General features: G+C 38.0%; 1 protein-coding gene across 3 annotated transcripts in view; it reads left to right on the top strand.

Moving 5' to 3' along the window:
* ANKFN1 (ankyrin repeat and fibronectin type III domain containing 1) overlaps nt 1-21,888 on the top strand; it is a 364,521-nt gene that overhangs the window by 134,149 nt on the left and 208,484 nt on the right. For all 3 annotated transcript variants that reach the window (XM_070482963.1, XM_070482964.1, XM_044745817.2), the window contains exon 2: nt 3,503-3,543. In XM_070482963.1, the coding sequence (XP_070339064.1) occupies nt 3,503-3,543 (41 nt within the window). The remainder of the gene's footprint in view (nt 1-3,502; nt 3,544-21,888) is intronic.

Below are 21,888 nucleotides of genomic sequence, written 5' to 3'. Positions count from 1 at the left end.
TGTTACATTATACAAACAGTTATACTTGCATTGATGCAACCTTTTTTTTTTTTTTTTTGAGGAAGATTAGCCCTGAACTAATGCCCATCTTCCTCTACTTTATATGTGGGACGCCTGCCACAGCATGGCTTGCCAAGCGGTGCCATGTCCGCACCCGGGATCCAAACCGGCAAACCTGGGGCCGCCGAAGCGGAACGTGCACACTTAACCACTGCGCCACCAGCCAGCCCCCTGATGCAACTTTTTGCATATCATAAAAATATTAAGTAGCAGACAACTCAAGCCAGACACTTCAATCAGCATAGAACACTCAGAAATTACTAAGTAGTCTATTTTTTAGATGGGTGTCAATTGTAGGTTACAGATCATAACCAGATGGATCAGCCACAGGAATCAGGGTGATAAGTTGAAATAGATGGGTTGTGCAGAGAATCCTCTAGTTGAACACTTTGGCCCAGAGATCGGCTGCTCTAGGACCATCAGTTGACAGATCCCAGTGATCGCTGGAGTGTAGGAGACTATATTCCTAACAAGGAGACCAAAGAAGGTATCCAAGGGCTTTGGCAAAGGTCCATTCCATGTGGACTTGGATACTGAATCAGGCCCATGTGATACCATGACCCAAGGATGGTAACTGCTGGCCCTGCACATCTTCTGAGGATGGGTGGGCATGGTACAGGGCAGAGAGCCAAGAAATACCCCCCTCCCTCACTGAGGTGGGAGCAGAGAGGCTAGGCTTCCATAACTAAAGTCATCCCGGGCTGATATCAGAAGAGCCCAATCCAGGATCCCTTAAAGACCCCTACATAGTGGAAGAGTGGACTTTGCTGAAGGTGTGCAAAATAAGGCAAATGGTGGTTTTAGTCTCTCAGTCCCTCAAAGGAGCCAGTTCCTCCTGCCAGGTCCATGCCCTTGAAGATGTCCCTTTGCCTGGTGTGCTCCACACTCCCCATTTGCCTTCTTAACTCCTACCTGGGGTAAGAATAGCACCTCTCTAGGGTTGTTATGAGTAATCAGTGAATCCATGCATGGAAAAGCACTGAGGACCGTTCCTGATGCATCAAGCACTTGGCAACGTTTGCTGATATTCTTATAAAAGATGAATTTTTCTTCAGATATTATCCCAAGACTTTCCCAATTAGATTTCCCTGATTTCTCTTTCTAGATTGGATCATCAAAGACCACCTTCCCTCCTCACCGACCACCTTGTCATTTTGCATTATATCATCATGTGATGCCTCCAAACTGTCTAGTCGTCTCTTCAACCAGATAGATGTTATCATGAAGCAGGGAATGCATGATTAGGGCCTAGCACAGTGTCCTGCACATACCAGGCACTCAATAAACATTTAGCGAATGAATTAACTGATAATTTTAAGGGCTTTTTCTTCTTTAAGAATTTAGGTTTTTCTTTTTCTAATGTGGAAACTTAGAAAAGCAAAGGCGAGTTTTTATGTTCCTCTATGGTCTATAAAACCTCACCACCACAGTGTTTTTAGTTGCTTTATTTATTTTGTACCCCAAGAAAAATGACCAGTGCCACTGCATTAGGTAGCTGGATAATTAAGTCTCAAGGACAGCTCTGAATAGTAGTTTTCAAAGTAATCAATGATATTGCTGTGAAATTGTTGCCCAAATGAAGAGCTCTTGTCCAATGAATTCTTGAAGTAACAGACAGTTCTCTTTGTGAATATTTTTGTAGCTAAAGAAGAACCTGTTATCTGAAGCAGGAGTAAAAACTTTTCTCAGTAGGTGAGAGCGTGCTAAATTTATTTCCTAGCAACAAAGTGCCCAAAGAAGCTGAAGGGTACACAGTTTCAGAGGAATTTTGAATATACTTTTTTGTTTGGAGGTGGGGGATTTGGAGGGGGGAGTGTTGTATGTCACAGAACTGTTCCTGATTTCTTCCATTCAGTGACACATGCATGTGACCTCTTGCTGAGTCACACCATAGAATCCATCATAAAAACTCAGCTCAATAAAAATGCATTAAGTACCTACCTTGCATAAAGAACTCTGAAAGATTTATCCCTATTCTTCCCGGGCCAAGTAGTTCAATATTTTGGCAATTTGTCGGTCTAGGAGCCCCAACCCCAACCATCTCCATGGATGGTAAATGAGGAATTAGTTGGCTTGCTAAAACACTTAGGGACTTTGCAGTGTGGATGTTGATCTAACTAGAATTATACTCAGCAGAGTTGAGGAAAGCTACCTGGGAGAGAAATTTGGGACAATGGTACAGCTTTGATTGCCAAGAGTGAAGACATCTTACCCATGCAAGACCCCATCCATAGCTGCCTTCCTAGCCCCAGTTTCATGGACTTATCGTATCTTCTAAATTTGGTTTTCCAAATTAGCCTTCTGATAACAATAATAACAACAACAGTAAAAACACCAGGTAACATTTATCAAGTCCCTACTATGGGCTAGCCTTATGTTACTATTTTACATGTATTATCTTATTTAACCCTCACAACAATTCTTTAAAATTGCCAATATTATTATTTCTATCAATCCCAGAGCATTGAATCAATTTGCCAAAGTCACACTATTACTAAAAAGGAAGAGCTTGGAAAAACATTGCTCACTGAAGTGACTAATCCAACTTCTCCAGACCAATGTGGGTGGTGTGGCAAGATCGTTCTGTAGGTGTGAGGACACCATGACTTGAGCCCTCAGTCTGGGAGATGACCTGGAACCACTTGAATCTCAGAATGCAGATAACTCATATCAATCACGGGAAGTTACCTCCCACCCCCAATTAAACCTACCACCCTAAAAGTACCCATTTGGATATAACCACAATAGATCCAAAAAAAAATGGATTTGGAAGAAAGCTGAATTGTCTGGTGGGCTGCCACACTGGACAAATTGCCTGCACAATTGGCAAACTCCTGCCAAGCATAGGCACAGTCTAATTGTTTCTCTCCTTTCACTGCCGTCTTGAATAAAGAGAAACCTGGCATTAATTTCAATCCTCTTCACTACTCCTCAGAACAGCTTTTTATTTCTTGGAAAAGAAAACTTGTGCACTTACCCTAATAAGCACGAATTGAGAAAATCATAATTTTTAGGAGTTTAATTTAATGGAACAATGTGTCAGAACTGGGCCTATGAGAACAAGGTACAATGTCAGTATGAATCAGCAGCAAGAGAATGATGAGTCTAAGCCATTGAACTAGGCAACCAGCCTCTTCATGTTTCCTCTCTCTGGGGTCAGACCTGGGAGACAAAATGAGCATCAAGTGATCTCGAAATTCTAAGGTGTTTGGGGGAAGGAGTTGAGCATGCAATGGGACATGGCAGTTCACTTAGGTATTTTCTTTGTGGCCTACAGCATCCTGTACCTCCAAGAAGAGTTTCCCAATAACAATTTTTTCATCTCTAGGCTTATCATTTTTTCAGTTGCTGTCTGTACCTTCAAAGGCAATTCAATGCCTTTTTCATTTTGGATTGATCACTGTACAATTTTTTCTAACAGACTTTTTTCTCTTTGTTTCAGACGCTACCCTTTAAAGACAGGCATTTCGCTTGCAGCAAAATGTAAGTACATGTCTTCCTTAAAATGGTGTCTACTTCTTGGCTATAATTCCTAAAAACTCCTCGTCTTTCAGTCTCCCACCTCACCTTGCTGCATCTTTTTTTATTGTGGTCACAATAGCTTACAACATCATGAAATTTCAGTTGTACATTAATATTTGTCACACACCATATACGTGTGCCCCTTCACCCCCTGTGCCCACCCTCCACCCCACTTCCCCCTGGTAACCAATAATTTGCTCTCTTTGTCCATAAGTTTGTTTATATTCCACATATGAGTGAAATCATACTGTGTTTGTCTTCCTCTGTCTGGCTTATTTAGCTTAGCATAATGTCCTCAAGGTCCATCCATGTGGTTGCAAATGGGACGATTTTGTATAGTTTTATGGCTGAGTAGTATTCCATTGTATATATATACCACATCTTCTTTATCCAGTCATCAGTCAATGGGCACTTGGGTTGCTTCCATGTCTTGGCTATTGTGAATAATGCTGCAATGAACATAAGGGTGCATAAGTTTCTTTGTATTGTTGATTTCAAGTTCCTTGGATAAATACCCAGTAGTGGGATAGCTGGGTCATACAGTATTTCTATTTTCAATTTTTTGAGAAATCTCTATACTGTTTTCCACAGTGGCTGCGCCAGTTTGCATTCCCACCAGCAGTGTATGAGGTTTCCCTTTTCTCTGCAACCTCTCAACATTTGTTGTTTTTTGTCTTGGTGATTATAGCCATTCTAATGGGCTTAAGATGGTATGTAAGTGTAGTTTTGATTTGCATTTCTCTGATCATTAGTGATGTTGAGCATCTTTTCTTGTGCCTATTGCCCATCTGTCTATCTTCTTTGGAAAAATGTCTGTTTATATCCTCTGCCCACTTTTTGATTGGGCTGTTTGTATTTTGTAGTTCTTTTGTGTGAGCTCTTTATATATTACAGAGATTAACCCCTTATTGGCTATATGATTTGCAAATATTTTCTCCTAGTTGATGAGTTGTTTTTTCATTTTGATCTTGGTTTCTTTTGCCTTCCAGAAGCTCTTTAGTCTGATGAAGTCCCACTTGTTTATTTTTTCTTTTGTTTCCCTTGTCTGAGTAGACATGGTATTCGAAAAGATCCTTTTAAGTCTGATGTCAAAGAGTGTACTGCCTATATATTCTTCCAAAACTTTTATGGTTCCAGGTCTTACCTTCAAGTCTTTGATCCATTTTAAGTCTATTTGTGTATGGGGAAACATAATGGTCTAGTTTCATTCTTTTGCATGTGGCTGTCCAATTTATCCAGAACCATTTATTGAAGAGGCTTTCCTTTCTCCATTGTATGTTCTTGGTTCCTTTATCAAAGATTAGCTGTCCGTGGGTGTGTGGTTTTATTTCTGGGCTTTCAATTCTGTCCCATTGATATGTGTGACTGTTCTTGTACCAGTACCATGCTGTTTTAATTACTACAGCTTTATAATATGTTTTGAAGTCAGGGATTGCAATGCCACCAGGTTTGTTCTTGTTTCTCAGGATTGCTTTGGCTATTCGGGGTCTTTTGTTGCCCCATATGAATTTTAAGATTCTTTGTTCTGTTTCTGTGAAGAATGTCATTGGGATTCTAATTGGGATTGCATTGAATCTGTAGATTGATTTAGGTAGTATGGACATTTTAACTATGTTTATTCTTCCAATCCACGTGCATGGAATATCTTTCCATTTCTTTGTGTCATTATCGATTTCTTAGAGTAATGTCTTATAGTTTCCTTTGTATAGGTCTTTCACCTCCTTGGTTAAATTTATTCCTAAATATTTTATTCTTTTTGTTGTGTTTGTAAATGGGATTGCATTCTTGAGTTCTTGTTCTGTTAGTTCGTTATTATTACAGAAATGCCACTGATTTTTGTAAGTTGACTTTGTACCCTGCAACTTTGCTGTAGTTGTTGATTATTTCTAATAGTTTTCCAATGGATTCTTTAGGGTTTTCTATATATAAAATCATGTCATCTGCAAACAGCAAGAGTTTCACTTCTTCAGTGCCTATTTGGATTCCATTTATTTCTTTTTCTTGTCTAATTGCTCTGGCCAAAACCTCTAGTACTATGTTGAATAAGAGTGGTGAAAGTGGGCATCCTTGTCTTGTTCCTGTTCTCAGAGGGATGGCTTTCAGTTTTTCCCCAGTGAGTATGATGCTGGCTGTGGGTTTGTCAAATATGGTCTTTTATCATGTTGAGGTACTTTCCTTCTATATGCATTTTATTGAGAGTTTTTATCACGGATGGATGTTGGATCTTGTCAAATGCTTTCTCTGCATCTATGGAGATTATCATGTGGTTTTTGTTCTTCATTTTGTTAATGTGGTGTATCATATTGATTGACTTGTGGATGGTAAACCATCCCTTTGTCCCTGGTATGAATCCCACTTGATCACGGTGTATGATCTTTTTAATCTATTGCTGTATTCTGTTTGCCAATATTTTGTTGAGGATTTTTGCATCTATGTTCATCAGCAATATTGGCCTGTAATTTTCCTTCTTTGTGTTGTCCTTGTCTGGCTTTGGTATCAGGGTGATGTTGGCCTTGTGTAATGTGTTAGGAATATTTCTGTCTTCCCCAATTTTTTGGAATAGTTTGAGAAGAATAGGTAATAAATCTTTGAATGTTTGGTAGAATTCTCCAGAGAAGCCATCTAGTCCTGGAGTTTTATGTTGGGGGAGGTTTTTGATTACTGTTTCAATCTCTTTACTTGTGATTGGTCTATTCAGATTCTCTATTTCTTCTTGACTCAGTTTTGGGAGGTTGTAAGAATCTAAGAATTTATCCATTTCTTCTAGATTGTCCAGTTTGTTGGTACACAGTTTTTCATAATATTCTCTTATAATCTTTTGTATTTCTGTGGTATCCATTGTAATTTCTCCTCTTTCATTTCTAGTTTTATTTGAGTCTTCTCTCTTTTTTCTTAGTGAGTCTACCTAAAGGTTTGTCAATTTTGTTTATCTTCTCAAAGATTCAGTTCATTGGTTCATTGATCCTTTCTACAGTCTTTTTTGTTTCAATTTCATTTATTTATGCTCTAATTTTATTTATTTCCCTCCTTCTGCTGAATTTGGGCTTTCTTTGTTCTTCTTTTTCTACTTTTGTTAGGTGTAATTAAGATTGTTTATTTGAGCTTTTTCTTATTTGTTCACATGGGCCTGTATTGCTATAAATTGCCCTCTTAGGACAGCTTTTGCTGCATCCTATATGAGTTGGTATGGTGTGTTTTCATTCTCATTTATCTCTAAATATTTTTTTATTTCTCCCTTATTTCTTCGATGAGCCATTGGTTGTTCAGTAGCATGTTGTTTATTCTCCACATTTTTGTTCCTTTCAAAGCTTTTTTCTTGTGGTTGATTTCGAGTTTCATAGCTTTATGGTTGGAAAAGATAGTAGATATGGTTTGGATCTTCTTAAATTTATTGAGATTTGCCTTGTTTCACAATATATGGTCTATCCTTGAGAATGTTCCATGTGCACTTGAGAAGAATGTACATTCTGCTATTTTTGGATAGAGTGCTCTATAAGCCTATGTTTGTCTTTAGAGCTGAGATGTGTTTCCTGGGGGCAGCATATTGTTGGGTCTTGCTATGCTGCTGAATTTTTAAAGTTTGGCTCAACAAATACAGCCTCCATTTGAATGTAACATTTCACACTATTGCTGTGTAGCATTGTGGAGCATTTTATAAACCACTTGGGAAGCAGATTGAACCTGATTGTGGCTGTGACTATACTGCATCTCAAAAGCTAGAGAAAAGTGAGAAGGAGTCAATGGGGCAATGTTGTTTTACACATTATGACCATGTGACACAAAACATTTGAATATTCAAGTTCCCTCAAATGGCTGACTAATTTATTACTCTCTGCTCAGTTGCTCCTCATGGTCACAGACTGTTTCACATCTGACAGCACAGTAGTTCCCTTAGCAATTCTTTCCTGTGTGTACTGCATTACAGCCACTCTGTAAACCAGTGATCTTTCTAGAACGAATCTCCTGTGTATTATGTTTCTTTACTCTTGGTACACCCTGTGTCCATACCCAAATAACCAACCCCCTTTACTCTAAAAGACCAAATAAAATTACACCAGGTCCCAACTGGGAGTTCAGAGTATTTTAGAGTTTTGCCTTTGGCAATTAGGATGCTAATATTTCTTTTTTCTCTTTTAATAAAATGAAGTTTATAACAATTGTAACCAAAAAAAATGAATGTTTTGTCATTACAATAATTTGATAATACCTTATTTCAAAAAACAGGAGATAGATGTGGATTCAAAATAAAGACTCTAGATATTTAAAAGTAGCTCAAAAGGCAGTGAGTTGCCTGTCACTACAGAGAAGTAAGCAAGAGATTGACAACCAAATGGTAGAAGGTTGAGCCATGTAAACCAAGAAGTGTACATCAACTCCCAGCTCCTGATTCATTCAGGATTTCCAATGGAGGATGCATCTCAGCAGTCACAGGAGCATTTAACTAGACATTCTTGGACCCATAAGAATCCAGAGGTCTTACTTGAATTATACATATTATTCAAGTTCTGATAAATTCACTTTTAAATCATTCAGTCCCTGAGAAAATGATATATTTAGCTGAAGTACAATAAAAAATAGTTTTTCTCACTTCCCTGGATGATGCTTTTTGTTTGCTCTCTTGAATAAATTGATCCCACTGCTATTCCCCCAAATAGTCAAACCTTAGCACAGAAGTGTTTACCCTTCAAACCATGCAAATTTTACGTCAAAGTATTATGCATCCACTGGAATTTTTTAAAATGTCAACCTCTGTGTTATACTGCTTTGATCTTCGTGGCGTTATCAAGACACCTCCATGTTATGAAAGTTTTAAACAGCTTTTACCAATAAAATCGTGTTAGATCTTACGAGCAGTCTCCTTTTCATGTGCTATCATGATTATTTTATTTGTACAAATGTTAACTTGTGACTAGTGTTCTCTCTTCTGAATGTAGAATGCTGTTCAGGGGAAGCCATCTGCATTTACTTTCCTGCATATTCTTATTTGGTAGCTCATTTGTCACACTGTTTCTGCCTATTTAGGTTTACCATTGCTTTTAAATGATTTAGTGTTAAATACTGAAAAATCATTGGTATATGTTCATGGTGAAAATTAGATGAAGGGCAATTTAAGACAGCATTTTAAGGCATTATAGGCAAATATGCAACTAAAAACACATAGATGACTATTACCTCATGATCTCTTTATCAAAATTTCAGTTGAAAGCTCATTTTACCTTCCCAACTGGGGAGGAAAAAAGGCTAGCAATTTTGCCTTAGAGAGATCAATTTGCAATTGCTTTATTTTCACATTTTTTCTCAAGAACAAAGTGCTTGGTGACCTATTTTATTAGTAAATGTTCTGAGTAGTAAATTTTCACTAGGATTTTACACCACCCAGAGAAAATGGGTTTACACACCTCCCCACGTCATCTCCGAGCAACTGGCACAAAGCTGGTCTGACCCATGGAGTCACGGAAACATATTAAAGTCACCAAGCAATTGGGACTCGGGTTCATTTTGGCAGCCAGACTGGATCAGCCCCTCTGGAGTTGGCATTATGTCTTAATGATGATTGTATTATACAACCATACAAATGGAAAATGACCTAATCAGGCCTCCATTCAGACAAGCCTTGATCCACAGTGAATGGCAGGAGGCTCTCCAAGTAAAGGACCTGGAATGTGTATGGGCCACGTAAAATTCCAACCCCACCGATCGAGGAGAGCCTTAGCCAAGTCAGGAATATATGCTCCCTTGGAGAAAGAGGGCAGGTGATGGAAGGAACTCAGGACTAAAAACCAGAAGGCTCACGTCTGAGTCCCAGATCACTCCGTCAGCAGTGGCGTGATTTTTAGAACGTTAGTTAACCCTCAGTTTCTAAGTATCTTTATTATGAGTGGGAGGAGGAGAAGAAAACATTTTTCCTGCGTCCATCAAAAGATTGTTGTGATAATCTCATAAGATAATGTTTCCAGAAGATTTACGATGAAAAAATGCTTTGTATCTTTAAGGGATTCTTATTAGATTATTGGAAGCTCTCTCTGTTTTAGTGGGAGTCCCTGGGACTCAGGGGACAAACTTTGGGCCTTAAAATCAATACTGCACAAAAGGAGAAAATAGAACCATATTGGGCCAAATCAAGCCCCCGGAACAACTTGCACCTACATTTTTTGCTTCTTTACAACTACACATATTCTTTGAGACCACGGCCTCTGGTGGGAGAGAACTGTCTTCTGGGTGGTATGGGTGAGAAAGTTGCCAAACAAACCTGAATTATCCAGAGGCCTGTAAAATGCACAATTGCTTTTTAAGAGGCAGGGTGATATTGTGTTCCTTTCGATTTTTGGCAGTAACGATTTTCTGCAATTTGTGGTTTTGCAATTTCTCTTTACACAGACAACACTCTGGCACTCATTCAATGCCCCACTGGTTGGGGGGAGGGAGAGGAGAGAAAGAGAGTCCCTGGGGCTCTGACCACTCCAGAAAAAGAAGGAAATGTTAATGAAATAAGTCAGAAGGAATGTTTGAGACTAGTGGAAGCCATTGGTTAGTGGGGGAGAAACAACTTTTAATAAACTGCGTGGCATGGTTGGGACTTTATCTGGGGTTTTCGTTGGTGAGGCAAAGGTTTGTCCCCTTAACTATTCTTGACTCTCCACTGAGTTTAGTCTGGATTGCAATCTCAATCTCTTCTTCTTTTCCTGTATTCAGCAAGCCTAGAGCATCTCTTCTACTGGCTCCTTTGGCCCCTTCTGGCCTTGGTGGGATTCTCTTGAAATACTCCATCTCTAGGTGTCCACTTGCCAATTACATCAATTTGGGTTTGTGTAAATTAAAAGATCCATGTGCTAGAACTTTCCTCCTTGTTCTGGTTGTGTTTTCTTCCTCTTCCCCAAAGCTGAATGCTCTTTGCAGAGGGCAGTCTGTAGCGTGCACTGCAGAGGCTCTCACGGATGTAGCGTGTATCTTGGTGAGAGTAATTGGTTCTGTTTCTATTCCACCTCTGCAAAGGCTTTGCCGACTTGTGTTTGCTTTTTTATGCCTGCTAGGCATTGCACTGAAAGATTTAAAGTTGCATCTAGCGTAAACCTTGTATTCCTTCTCTGTTCAATTCTTTATATCAAAACAGCCCCCGGTTCTCCACTCAGTAGATTCCCAGGATTTATGCTCACAGTTCACAGGCTTTCTATGCACAAAGGCAATTGCCACTTATTTCTTCTCTTTTCATGACCTAAATGTCACTACTTCTTTTGCTTCTAAGAGGAATATAAAGATAATTGCTGCTCACATGTTAATTGTATAGTTTTTGCATATTTGGGGAAAATATGATCTTCTTCCTGTGTATGTGTTCTAAAGGTTTAGGGAATTGTTTATGTTATGCCACTAAAAATCATGAGATTTGGGGACCAGCCTGGTGACACAGCACTTAAGTTCGAGTGCTCCGCTTCAGCAGCCCCCGGTTCACTGGTTCAGATCCCAGGTGTGGACGTACGTACCGCTTAGCAAGCCATGCTGTGGCAGGCATCCCACATATAAAGTAGAGGAAGATGGGAACAGACCTTAGCTCAGGGCCAATCTTCCTCAGCAAAAAGAGGAGGATTGGTGGCCAATGATAGCTCAGGGCTAATCTTCCTCAAAAAAAAGAGAAAAATCATGAGATTTTAATTTAAGAAGAAGCTTTCAACATGATGCAGTTCAACAGCCGAGCCCAAGAGCCCATGGAAGCGCAATACATTTTTTAATAACTCAACACTGGGATCTTCCTTTTGCTAACCTGAGATAACCTTCAGGTGATTTGTGCTGGTTTTGCCTTCTGGAGCAGCTCAGAATTTGACTCCTTCTTCCACATGACAACCCTCCAAATATTTTGCAGTCTGGTCCCACATACTCTCTGAATCTTCCTTATCTGGGTCCCCAGTTCCTTTAGCCATTCTTCATATGATATTCGCATTTTTCAGCGTCCCTCTTAAAATGTTATAGCCCGACCTAAAAAGAAAACTGCCAAGATGGCTGACATTGCAGAGCTCCAAAAAGAAAAAAGCTCCCGATCTGAACATGTTATTTCTATTACCTAAGAGCACATCACAAATTTTAATAGCACTTTAGTCCTGAGGTTAATCCTAAAACCTCTAGATATGTTACATAAAAGCTGCTATAAAAGCAGATTTTTTTTTCCAGTCTTGTAGTTATGCGCTTGGTTTTGAATACTATGCAAACCCTACATTTATCCCTGTGACACTTACTAGTTTCAGAATATCAATGGAAACTATTAGGAGCTTTTTGAATTTGAATTATTTTAAATCCTGTCTCAGTTTTGGGACATACTTGATTTGCCTCTTGACTTCATTCAAGAGATTGATAAAAGCAGTGAGTATCTGGATTTTAAGCTCCTCAAAGGTAGAATTATGTTTTATTCATCTTTGTCTCTCCTGAAATGTCTGTGACATTCTGTTAAACAACCAGATGTTCAATAAATGCTTTTATGAAATCACTCAACAAAATCAGATACAGTCAGCTTTCCAACATCCTGACAGAGAGTTATCTTTAGATCGATATCAGTGCCCTTTACAAACTAAGAACCAGATGAATTTTACACTGTGTTGGTAATGGTTGGTGATTTTGAGGCATTATATTATAGTTCACTAAGTGTGACCTTCCTAGCTAGGGCTGCTTTTATCCTTGTTTACCTCTTCTATCCTAATCATGCCCAATTTTCTAGGATTAATAAACTGCTAGTCTATTATTTTCTGTCTCCAACAATTCCATTTCCTATGTAATTTCCATGTGACCCTTCCAGGCTGCCTCCGGAAAAAAATTATTTATACATATATAAATATACAATATAAATATATATAAAATAAATCTTACTGATATAATGGATATGCAGCATACAACTTACAAATAATAATAAAATATGTAACAATTTATTGTAAATTCCATATAGCCAACTAATTCTCACAGAATGCTTTCATTGATTTTTGCTGAACTCTTCTATCTATAGCCAATCTGTAGCTTCAATTGATGAATAAATGTAATTTACATATAAATGTTGTTGATATTTTTGTTTATGTTAATGAGCAAGACAAAAGTGAAACAACAAAGCTGTATGAATATGACCTGTATGACAACAGGTCCACTCATTCATCAATAATTTGAGTAACTTCTTTACTAAATCGGATAATAGTTTTTTAATACCATACAATATTTCCTCAAGTTTCTGTACTATTTGCAATATGGCAGCTATAGACACAAGCATTCCCTTTTGCTTAATCTGCATTAACTTTTTCTACATCACTTTCTTAAACCTAAACAATCAACAACACAAATCAAACCTTAATTTGTAGTATTTGTTGATTTCTGTGTTGTAAATACTCTTACCATGGCCAATTTCAAACCACCAACATGACATCACTGAATATGGAATGAGGAAGGGATGTGCAACACCTTTATGCGGTATTTCCACCGTAAAGATACAATAGATGCAAATAACCTCAGAAGCATAGGCAGTAATAAAATGTCACAAAATAAATAGGAAGTGATGAGTTTTGAGTGTTTCCTTTGTTTTTAATACAAGTTATTTCACTGTAAGTTTATATAATTGAATTTTTAATAATGGCTATGTTTAATAAACAGCTCACAAATTTCTGAAAATCTAACAATTGCCTGTTGCAACAGGCACAAGCCATCACAAGTACAACACTGGTCCTTCCTCTTTAGACAGCAGTGGGGGATAGGAAGTGGGAAGAAGAGGTTGGGGTACAACTGTGAATATTTATAAGCTAATTTTTTCCAAGTTACAAATTGTTATTTTTTAAAAATCTGTTTTAGGGTTTTATCAAAGATCAGAGACTACCTCCTAAGTCTTCAGAAACTGCTTTCTACCTACCTTGCCATTAAAATATATTTCATCTTTCATATTGATTATTTACTTAAAGATTCTATCACTATATCTTTGCTAAACATTTGTTTTCGACTACAAGGTCAGAAGCTCAAGTTAAAGGGAAGAGATAGTTCTAAGAATGTAGATATTTAATGAAATCCACAAATAGGAAATAAAGTTTAGTTGGAGTTTATGCTAACTTGAATTGGAGGACTTCATCAGAAATGGAGAGTTGTCAAAACCAGAGCTGCTCTCTTGTTTCTGGGGCTTCCTGCTATCTTCTACTTCTGTAGCCCAGGTCCATCTACTTACTCCTCAGATTGTATATGGCCCAAAATGGCAGGTGCAGACATCAAAGAGAGGACAATTTAGCTCTGCTTCCCACTTGGGGAGCCTACATCAATTCCAAACACCAAGTTAATAAACCAACATGCTTCAAGTCTTCATTCCTTGGCAGGCCACCACCCAGCATATGAATGGGATTTCTCAGTTGGAAACATCTCTGGTTCCATTAGCTTTTGCTAATAGATTTTTTTTTTTTAAGATTTTATTTTTTTCCTTTTTCTCCCCAAAGCCCGCTGGTGCATAGTTGTATATTCTTAGCTGTGGATCCCTCTAGTTGTGGCATCTGGGACGCTGCCTCAGCATGGCTTGATGAGCAGAGCTATGTCCACGCCCAGGATTCGAACCAACGAAACACTTGGCCGCCTGCAGCGGAGCACGCGAACTTAGCCACAGGGCCAGCCCCTTGATTTTTTCTTTTTTTTTTTTAATCAGGATTGTGTGGTGAAATTTATCAAGTATTTTTCTGCATCTATTGAGATAATATGGTTTTGTCCCTTTAATCTATTTGTGTGATAGATCATATTCATAGATTTTCTGATGCTGAACCATCATTCTGTTCCTGGCATACTCTACTTTTTAATGGTCTTTAAAAATGCATTGATAAACAATTTGCAAATATTCTATCTAACTTGTTAAATTTATCTTCACTTATGAGAATGCCTTATAGTTGTTTTTTTTTTTTTTTTTTTTGGCATTATATATTCTTCTTTACATTTACCTAGCATTGAGTTTCTTTGTGCTGTGAAAACTTTATGTATACTTACTTTTTTTGAGACTGTCTTCTCTTTCTCTCCCTCCTTCTAACCCACTCTCCTCACTCCTCCTTATCTAAAAGTTTTGCTGTTGCCTCTACTCAGCACCCTCCTCCCTAGACTCTCAGTCCAACCAAATATTTATAAGGGTTTATGCTCCTGCTCCATAGTGCTATCTGGGATACCCAAGATCTAAGCCCCCAGGCTAGTGACATTTGGCTCAGTTACTGTTCATAAAGCTGAGTGTGTGTTCTCCAGCCTCCCTAAGCCACAACTCTAGTCCCAACCTTTTTCTTCCTCCTTTGACAAGTTGAGAAAAACCCACATTACCTCCTGATTTCAAGCAGTGAGCCCAGCTTCAGATTCCCACTTGATATCAAGCATTTGTAATCCCTAGTAAACTACAGATGCTGAACTCCCAGCCCTCCCTGATTCTAGTCCTTCCTTGTCCTGGTTCCAGACTGAAGCTCAGCTGGAGGGCTTTACCCCTCCACTTATCTCTTCCTTTTTCTGTTTTATTTGTTATCTACAGTTATCGCTTTTGTTTATGAACAAGGCTATATCTTTTTAATACTTGATTTACTTTTTTAAGTTGAGTTCCATAAACTTATACAGTTTTCTGGAGGGATGAATTAAGATAATTATGTGAATTTTAAAAGATACAAAGAAATATAGCGATAAAAGGAAACACTAGTGTAAACCTCATATATGCCCTCTGCCTAGGAAACCCTCCTTTTCCTTTCTGCCTACCACCTACATCTTAATCATTCTTCCCTGGCTACTTCTTCTATCTTATGTTTCGTCTTCCTTCAATTTAATCTCATTAATATTTATTGAGTGCTATAATATATCAGGAACTATACTAGCACTGAGAATACAGTGCTACACAGAGAATACAGCTAAAGGAGATAGATGTAGTCCCTGTCATCATGCAACTTATGCCTAGTGTGTGAAACAATTAAACAAAATTTTATAATTAAAAAAATTTACAGTACAGTATGACATTAATGACTCCAGCAATTATAATTAGAGCATCTTATTTAACAGTTGATTGCATAGTCATTTTTATTATCTTCTAATTTTTACATGTGGATTAATCATGTTTTCCCAATTCTGAAAGACTCATGAAGATAGTGAATATATATCCTATATTTCTCTTATTTGTGTCCATGATTTCATACATGGAACCAGGGATCATTGTGCATATAGGATACAGTAGTCTTTATCCTCCAGTGGGATTAAAGTGGGTTTCAAGGCACCAAAGAGGTTGTACACAAAGAGGTTGTTTTAAGGTCAGCTATTACTGCTTTTCATCAATGGCTGTTACAGAAGTTATAGAACCATTTGTTGGTACAGACCATTTTGTTGGTGCTCTTTGAAGACTCAGAGTTAGAGTATGGTTTACAATAAGACTATTTATTATTTCAGAGTTAATTTCAAAAAGAAGTACCAGATTATTGTGTCTTTGTGTTAATTTAAAGGCTAAAATAAAGTAACTTTAAAGTGGCTAAAGTAACTTTATTCCTGATTTATGAAGCATCTTGTTTTTTAAAAGGAGAGACAGACCAAGAGAGAGATTCAATACTACATAAAAGACACTGTAAAAGTTAGCTGCCCAGATCATGAATAGACACCAGTTTAAAGTACCTCCAAGGAACTTATATCATATACTCCAGATATCTGGATCAAAATAAGAGATAATAAAATGACATCCACCAAATGGCTACTACAAGAGACAGAAAATAGCAAGCGCTGGTAAGGAGGTAGAGCAACTGCCATTCTCATACACTGCTGGTAGATGAGACATTTGGTACAAACACTTTGGAAAACTGGCGTTATCTCCTAAAAATGAACATATGCATACCTTATAACTTAGCAGTTCTATTCTGATGTATATACCCAACAGAAATGCATTGTAGTATATTCATGCTGTGAAATAGTATACAGCAATGAGAATTTACAATCTATAACTACATGCAACTTATATGGTTGAAAAATCTCAAATAATGATGACTGAAAGAAGCTAAGCAATTGAAAGTGCTAATGTAATTGATAATCATTATGAACCCATCTTGGGAGTTCTGCAACCAGACCTAATGCAAATTTGGTGGATGGTAACCAGTTTAACTTTTTCCATTGTATCTTTTTTCCCCTAATTTCTGTCATGTCAGCATCAGATGGAGCAGATTAAAATGAACATCTTCCAGAATCTAAGTGATGAGAAAGACTATAAGACAGCAAAGTTTCAAAGCTAAGAGGTCAGTAAGCTAGGACAGGATGCGAATGCCAGATGTCCAGTGAATGAGGCCAAGTTCTTAGCCAAATACTTTGTAACAATGGGAATTAGGCAAACAAGAAGCAAAGCTTGAACAAGGAGGTTGAGGGCCAATAAGAATATCCAAATCAATTGGAAGGGGTCACACAAAGAGTTCATGTCACCATTTGGGCACTCAACCACCCAAAGACAGGAAAAAAGAGGGTCTCATACTTGTGGGAGGGACCAAGACTGTAGGAAAATAGGGGAACATTCTGATCTGAGGCCAAGGTCATATACCCCATAGTATAGTTGGACAATATATAGTTGAACAAAGAGTAGAAGGTTTGGTGTGATTTGGAAGCCAGAAATGGGACTGGCTTACCTAAAACTCAACATATACCTCACAAAGCTCTCAGGTAGATAGACTGATTGTTTATAGTTAAGAGGAGATTAAGATGGTTGATAGCCACCTTCTCATCATGAGAACCAACTCAGGAAGACTGTTTAAAGGGCTGCATTTATTAAAATTATATATACGTATATACATCTTAAATCTGTATTTACAGTTTTAATCTCCAATTACATTGAGGGGTATTTGAAGAATGTTATGTTTTTTATTGAAACTTAAAACCTATATAATTATCATGTTCTGTAATTCTGTGCCTTTGAATATATTTTCAGTTCAATGAAACTTCACTGTATTATGGTGGAGAAGTCAGCTGGCCTCAGAGTTGAGCCATAGACCGTTATGAACTATCAGAGATAGGCTGGAGATGGTTGCTAAGAAAGCAGGAAGGGTGGCTGAGATGCCGTTGGGAGAGAAATTCCGAGTGGCACACATAGAATGGGGCAGTGTGGCAGGAAGGGAGCGGTGCCTTAAAATGCTGCATGCATGCTTGGCTTTCCTTCTCTACTCATAACCTATAAAATTCAACATACTAATTTTTAAAATGTGCATCAAGCATGTACCAATTGTCAGACACTATGCTAGGTATGCAAGGTGAAGATATGTGAATACAGACAGTACCTGTGCCCTAAGGAGCTCATATTCCAGTCGAGGCAACAAGGTGAAGACACAGCAGAGTAACTCTAAGGGAATACTTTCTTCTGCAACATTTGCCCCAAATGGAGGAGAGACCACCTTTAATCATTATTCTTGGGTTGGTATCCTTTTCAAGATTTCTCAGCCTCCTTCCCTGTGTGCCTGGTACCCAAAGTCACATGCCCAGAGTAAACCCTCGCAATGCCTCAAAGTTATTGCATCATGACAGTTCCCAAGCCTCAGCCTATCAGCCCCATCAGCCTAATTTGCTCAGATCTGAGAGGCTTTCTCAATACCAGGTCATGAGAAAGTTGAATGAGTGAGTGATGTTACCACTCATCTTTATGTTTCTTGGATTTTATACCTGGAATTGGATGCTGAGTCATATCATGAATCCAAGCAGACTACATGCAGCCAGCAGGGGAGGGCTGAATGTCGCTGGACCTGAGGACCTTAGCAGAATGCTAGATCTGTAGTTCTAACAAGAACACTGGCAGGGAGAAAGAGTAAAGAGATCAGGCTTCCTAGGATTCTCAACCTGGCCCTTGGAATCCTGTCCCAATTTACCCCTCAGTAACACACAATTTAAACCATGGCTTTGCTTTGGGGAAGGTGTTACTTAGAGAAGGATCCATCAGCTCGCCAATGTTTTTTCCATTAAAATTTCAGTATACTTCTTTAGTCTAACTAAGATTTTTCCAATTTCAATATATGTTTTCCCAAAAAGGCTTTTGATAGTATTGAATATTTGAATCACCAAACATTTGCTGATTGCTTTACTTGTCTGTAGCCTCTTGAAATTTGCTGAGTATAGCTCCAAAAAACACTCTCTGTATTTTAAATTCTACTATTCAGTGGTCCAGTTTTTTTTGTTTTTGCAATCTACAAATTTAACTGTATAACATTCAGCAAAAAGCAAAAGAAAAATCAGAGTTAAATCATGTGAGAAATGTTGCCCACTTTCTCATGCAATGATTGTTTGCCAGGCACAAAAGTCATCCGGAGGCCTGAATTTACCAGTTCCTCAGGTCATTCGTTCCATGCACTTCATGACCCTCATGGAGTGAAGGTCTCACCAAATAGAGAGCAATTCCAGTATCTAAAGTCTTTTTTTTTTTTTTTTAACATCATGGCACCTAAACCCAAGATAACATTTTAGTTGGTGCTCAACAGTGATCTTTCTTGCCACACTGGCTGTTTTGGATTTATTGAAAAATGGTTCCGTAGTGTGCTATGGATAATTTAATGAATTTTCGCTGGTAATTTTGATAACTGGCAATTTTTGCCTTACACGTCAACTTTAAAACCTAAATCCCACATGGACTGTGACTCTATTGTGATTCTCAAATTTTATCAGTAACATTTTAAATCTTATAGCAAGCACTTAAAGTAATATTTTATCTGTATACAAGAGATAATTTTATTTACAGTGTTTTAAAGGAGAACACATTCTAGTCCCTTTTAATTATGTCATTAAAATGAACACTACATGGAAGTGGGGGCTAAGAGACAGTAGCAAGAGAAAAGCAATTCTCTAAGGAAACTGGAGAATCCCACTTTTATTCTAAAATTTCAATACAAACATACAGGAGCTGCGCTAGTAATTGTTTTTTGTAGTTTTGCTACAGCACTAAGTCATGTTTTATGGATTCTTTTAATAGGAAAGCTGTGTTGCAATTTGTTGACAGAGAAGACAGGCAGCATCAACCTATGAAAAGGTCAGAGAGAAAAAAGCAGAATCAGGTTAAAATGGTCCTACCTGTCAAGATAGCATCGCCTTATAGAAGAATGTATTATTCGCCCAAGAAGAGGCACCTGTAATCAATGTTCCCTTCTATATTCCACACCACTCCACCACGAGATGAGGAGAAAAATCAGTAGTATTTGCACGGTGACTCCAAGCTGCATTGGAAATATAAATAGGCTACCCAGATAGGGGTCTGCTTCCTAATTTGTGCATTTGGAGCAAATCTGCTTTATTCATAGCATCATGGGCAGAGGCTTCAGTGAGCACTGAACTAAGACTTTTTATCTGTTCTGCCTCCAAGAAACCAATCTCAAAGAGGTCAATTTCCTACAGAGACATAATAACTTCAGTCTACAGAGACGATATAACTTCAGTCAGCCCCGACCTGTCTTCGTAGCTCAAGTTAATGACTGCAGCTCAAGTTACAAAGTTGCCCAGCTATGTTTGTTGGACCCATTTGGTTTCCAACCTTTTCTTATTACTTTCTTTATGAACCCCCTTTGCATGTTTTCCCTGGTGGAGCTCATGCTTTGAAGAGTTAGCCTACTAAAGAAATAGTTAATTAATAATAAATGTTGCAATTTTATGAATCAAAATGGGAAATTGCCAATCAGAACTTTTAGCTGACATGATCAGTGTCACCACGTGAGTTGTTACAATTCCATACAGAAGCTTCCCGTTTTCAATTCGACTTTTTAGAAATGTAAGCAGTTTCCTATCGATGTATGCAATACATCACTAAAAATTATGCTAAAGTCTACTACATGAATGTTAAACCATAGTCATACATGTTATAAGGGAGCTTCCATTCAGAGAACTTAAAGAATATTATAAAATCCCTACTTACTTTTTCCCTTTTAGGCACAACCTTCTAGCGTCAATCAGTCATTCCAGAGTTCTGTTTAATTTCCTTCACCTTAGGACACACAGTTAACCAGCTTAAGTGGATAGAACAGCAAACCAAGGTCAAAGATCTGCTGCTTTCAGCATCTAGAATGGTTTCTTTCTTAAATCTGTACTTATCATTAGAATCATATCTATCATTTTTCCAATTTCCATTCATGTTTATAAAATAAGAGAAAATCAATAAATTACTCAGATAATTGACAAATAAATGCTGCTTTGCAGACAATGATGGCATTGCTTCTGAAACTTATTGGCGGGCAGCATTATATAAAGAAAACTTGACATGGCTCTTTGGTAAGATGAGGTACAAGTTTAATTTGGTACAGGAAAGGAAATTTAGGGATTTTAAGATATAATATGCAGAAATGCAGGTCATTTGAAAGTGAAATGTATAAAAGTTGAGCACCACAGGTATTGAAAGTAAGATCTAAATTTCCCACAAATATTCCATACCTTAGACTAGCAACCTTAGGTAAGAAAATGCTAAAGTAAATATTTCAGTTACACACAAGCTGCATAATAGCATTTATTACTATTTACTGAGTATTGACTAAGTATCAGGCAGTAAACTGGGCATTTTGTACACACATTTTTTCCTAATTACCTGATTTAATCTTACTAATAACACTGCAAAATGGGATTGTTTCAGCATTTTACTGAAGGAATAAAGTTAGATATGAAGTACTCTTCCCAACATCATATGTAACTAAAAATAGCAGAAATGAAATTAAAATCAAGTCCATCTGACTCCAAAACCCATGCTCTTTCTTCCACACATAATTGTCCTCTTCTGAAGATTGCTTATAAAGACTAAACAGAATTGTTACATTCCCTCTGCCTTCAAATTTGGCCTCGGTATGTTTTCTCTGAAGCTACATTCTAGAAAACATGTTAGATAATGGATAGCAGCGTCCTGTTAGTTGCCCATATTAAATGTATAAAAAGCACTATTCTCTTTTAACTACTGTCAATGCTAGAGACTAGAACAGAACAGAGTCCACTGATCAGACCTGTCTAGGTAACTTTGGATGTGGCATGTTATCATGTCAGGAGAAAGTGATGCAATGTACTCAGTAGGCAGCAACCAGGAGACCTTGAGAAAGGAGATTAAGAAAAGTAACATGGCTGAGGGCCCGGCCTTCCTGTCCATTATCTCATTGGCTCCTCATCACAGTCCTTTATGTCGGACCATTATTACCATGTCACAGATAGTCCCAGAGAAGTTAACAAGGACATTCAGCTAATACACTGGGTATTTGAACCCGGGTCTGTCTGCTTTCAGAGGCTCATCCCATGATACAGAGTTACAAGGAGCCCTGGTGCACAACACCTACGACAAGTGCATGTCCCTGCCACTAAATATCATTGTTTGTCACAAGCTCTCCAAGATTTGTT

This window comes from Equus asinus, chromosome 13, assembly GCF_041296235.1.
Source record: "Equus asinus isolate D_3611 breed Donkey chromosome 13, EquAss-T2T_v2, whole genome shotgun sequence".
Taxonomy (NCBI): Eukaryota; Metazoa; Chordata; class Mammalia; order Perissodactyla; family Equidae; genus Equus; species Equus asinus.
The sequence above is the reverse complement of the archived record's forward strand: the minus strand, read 5'-3'. Positions and strand labels throughout refer to the sequence as shown.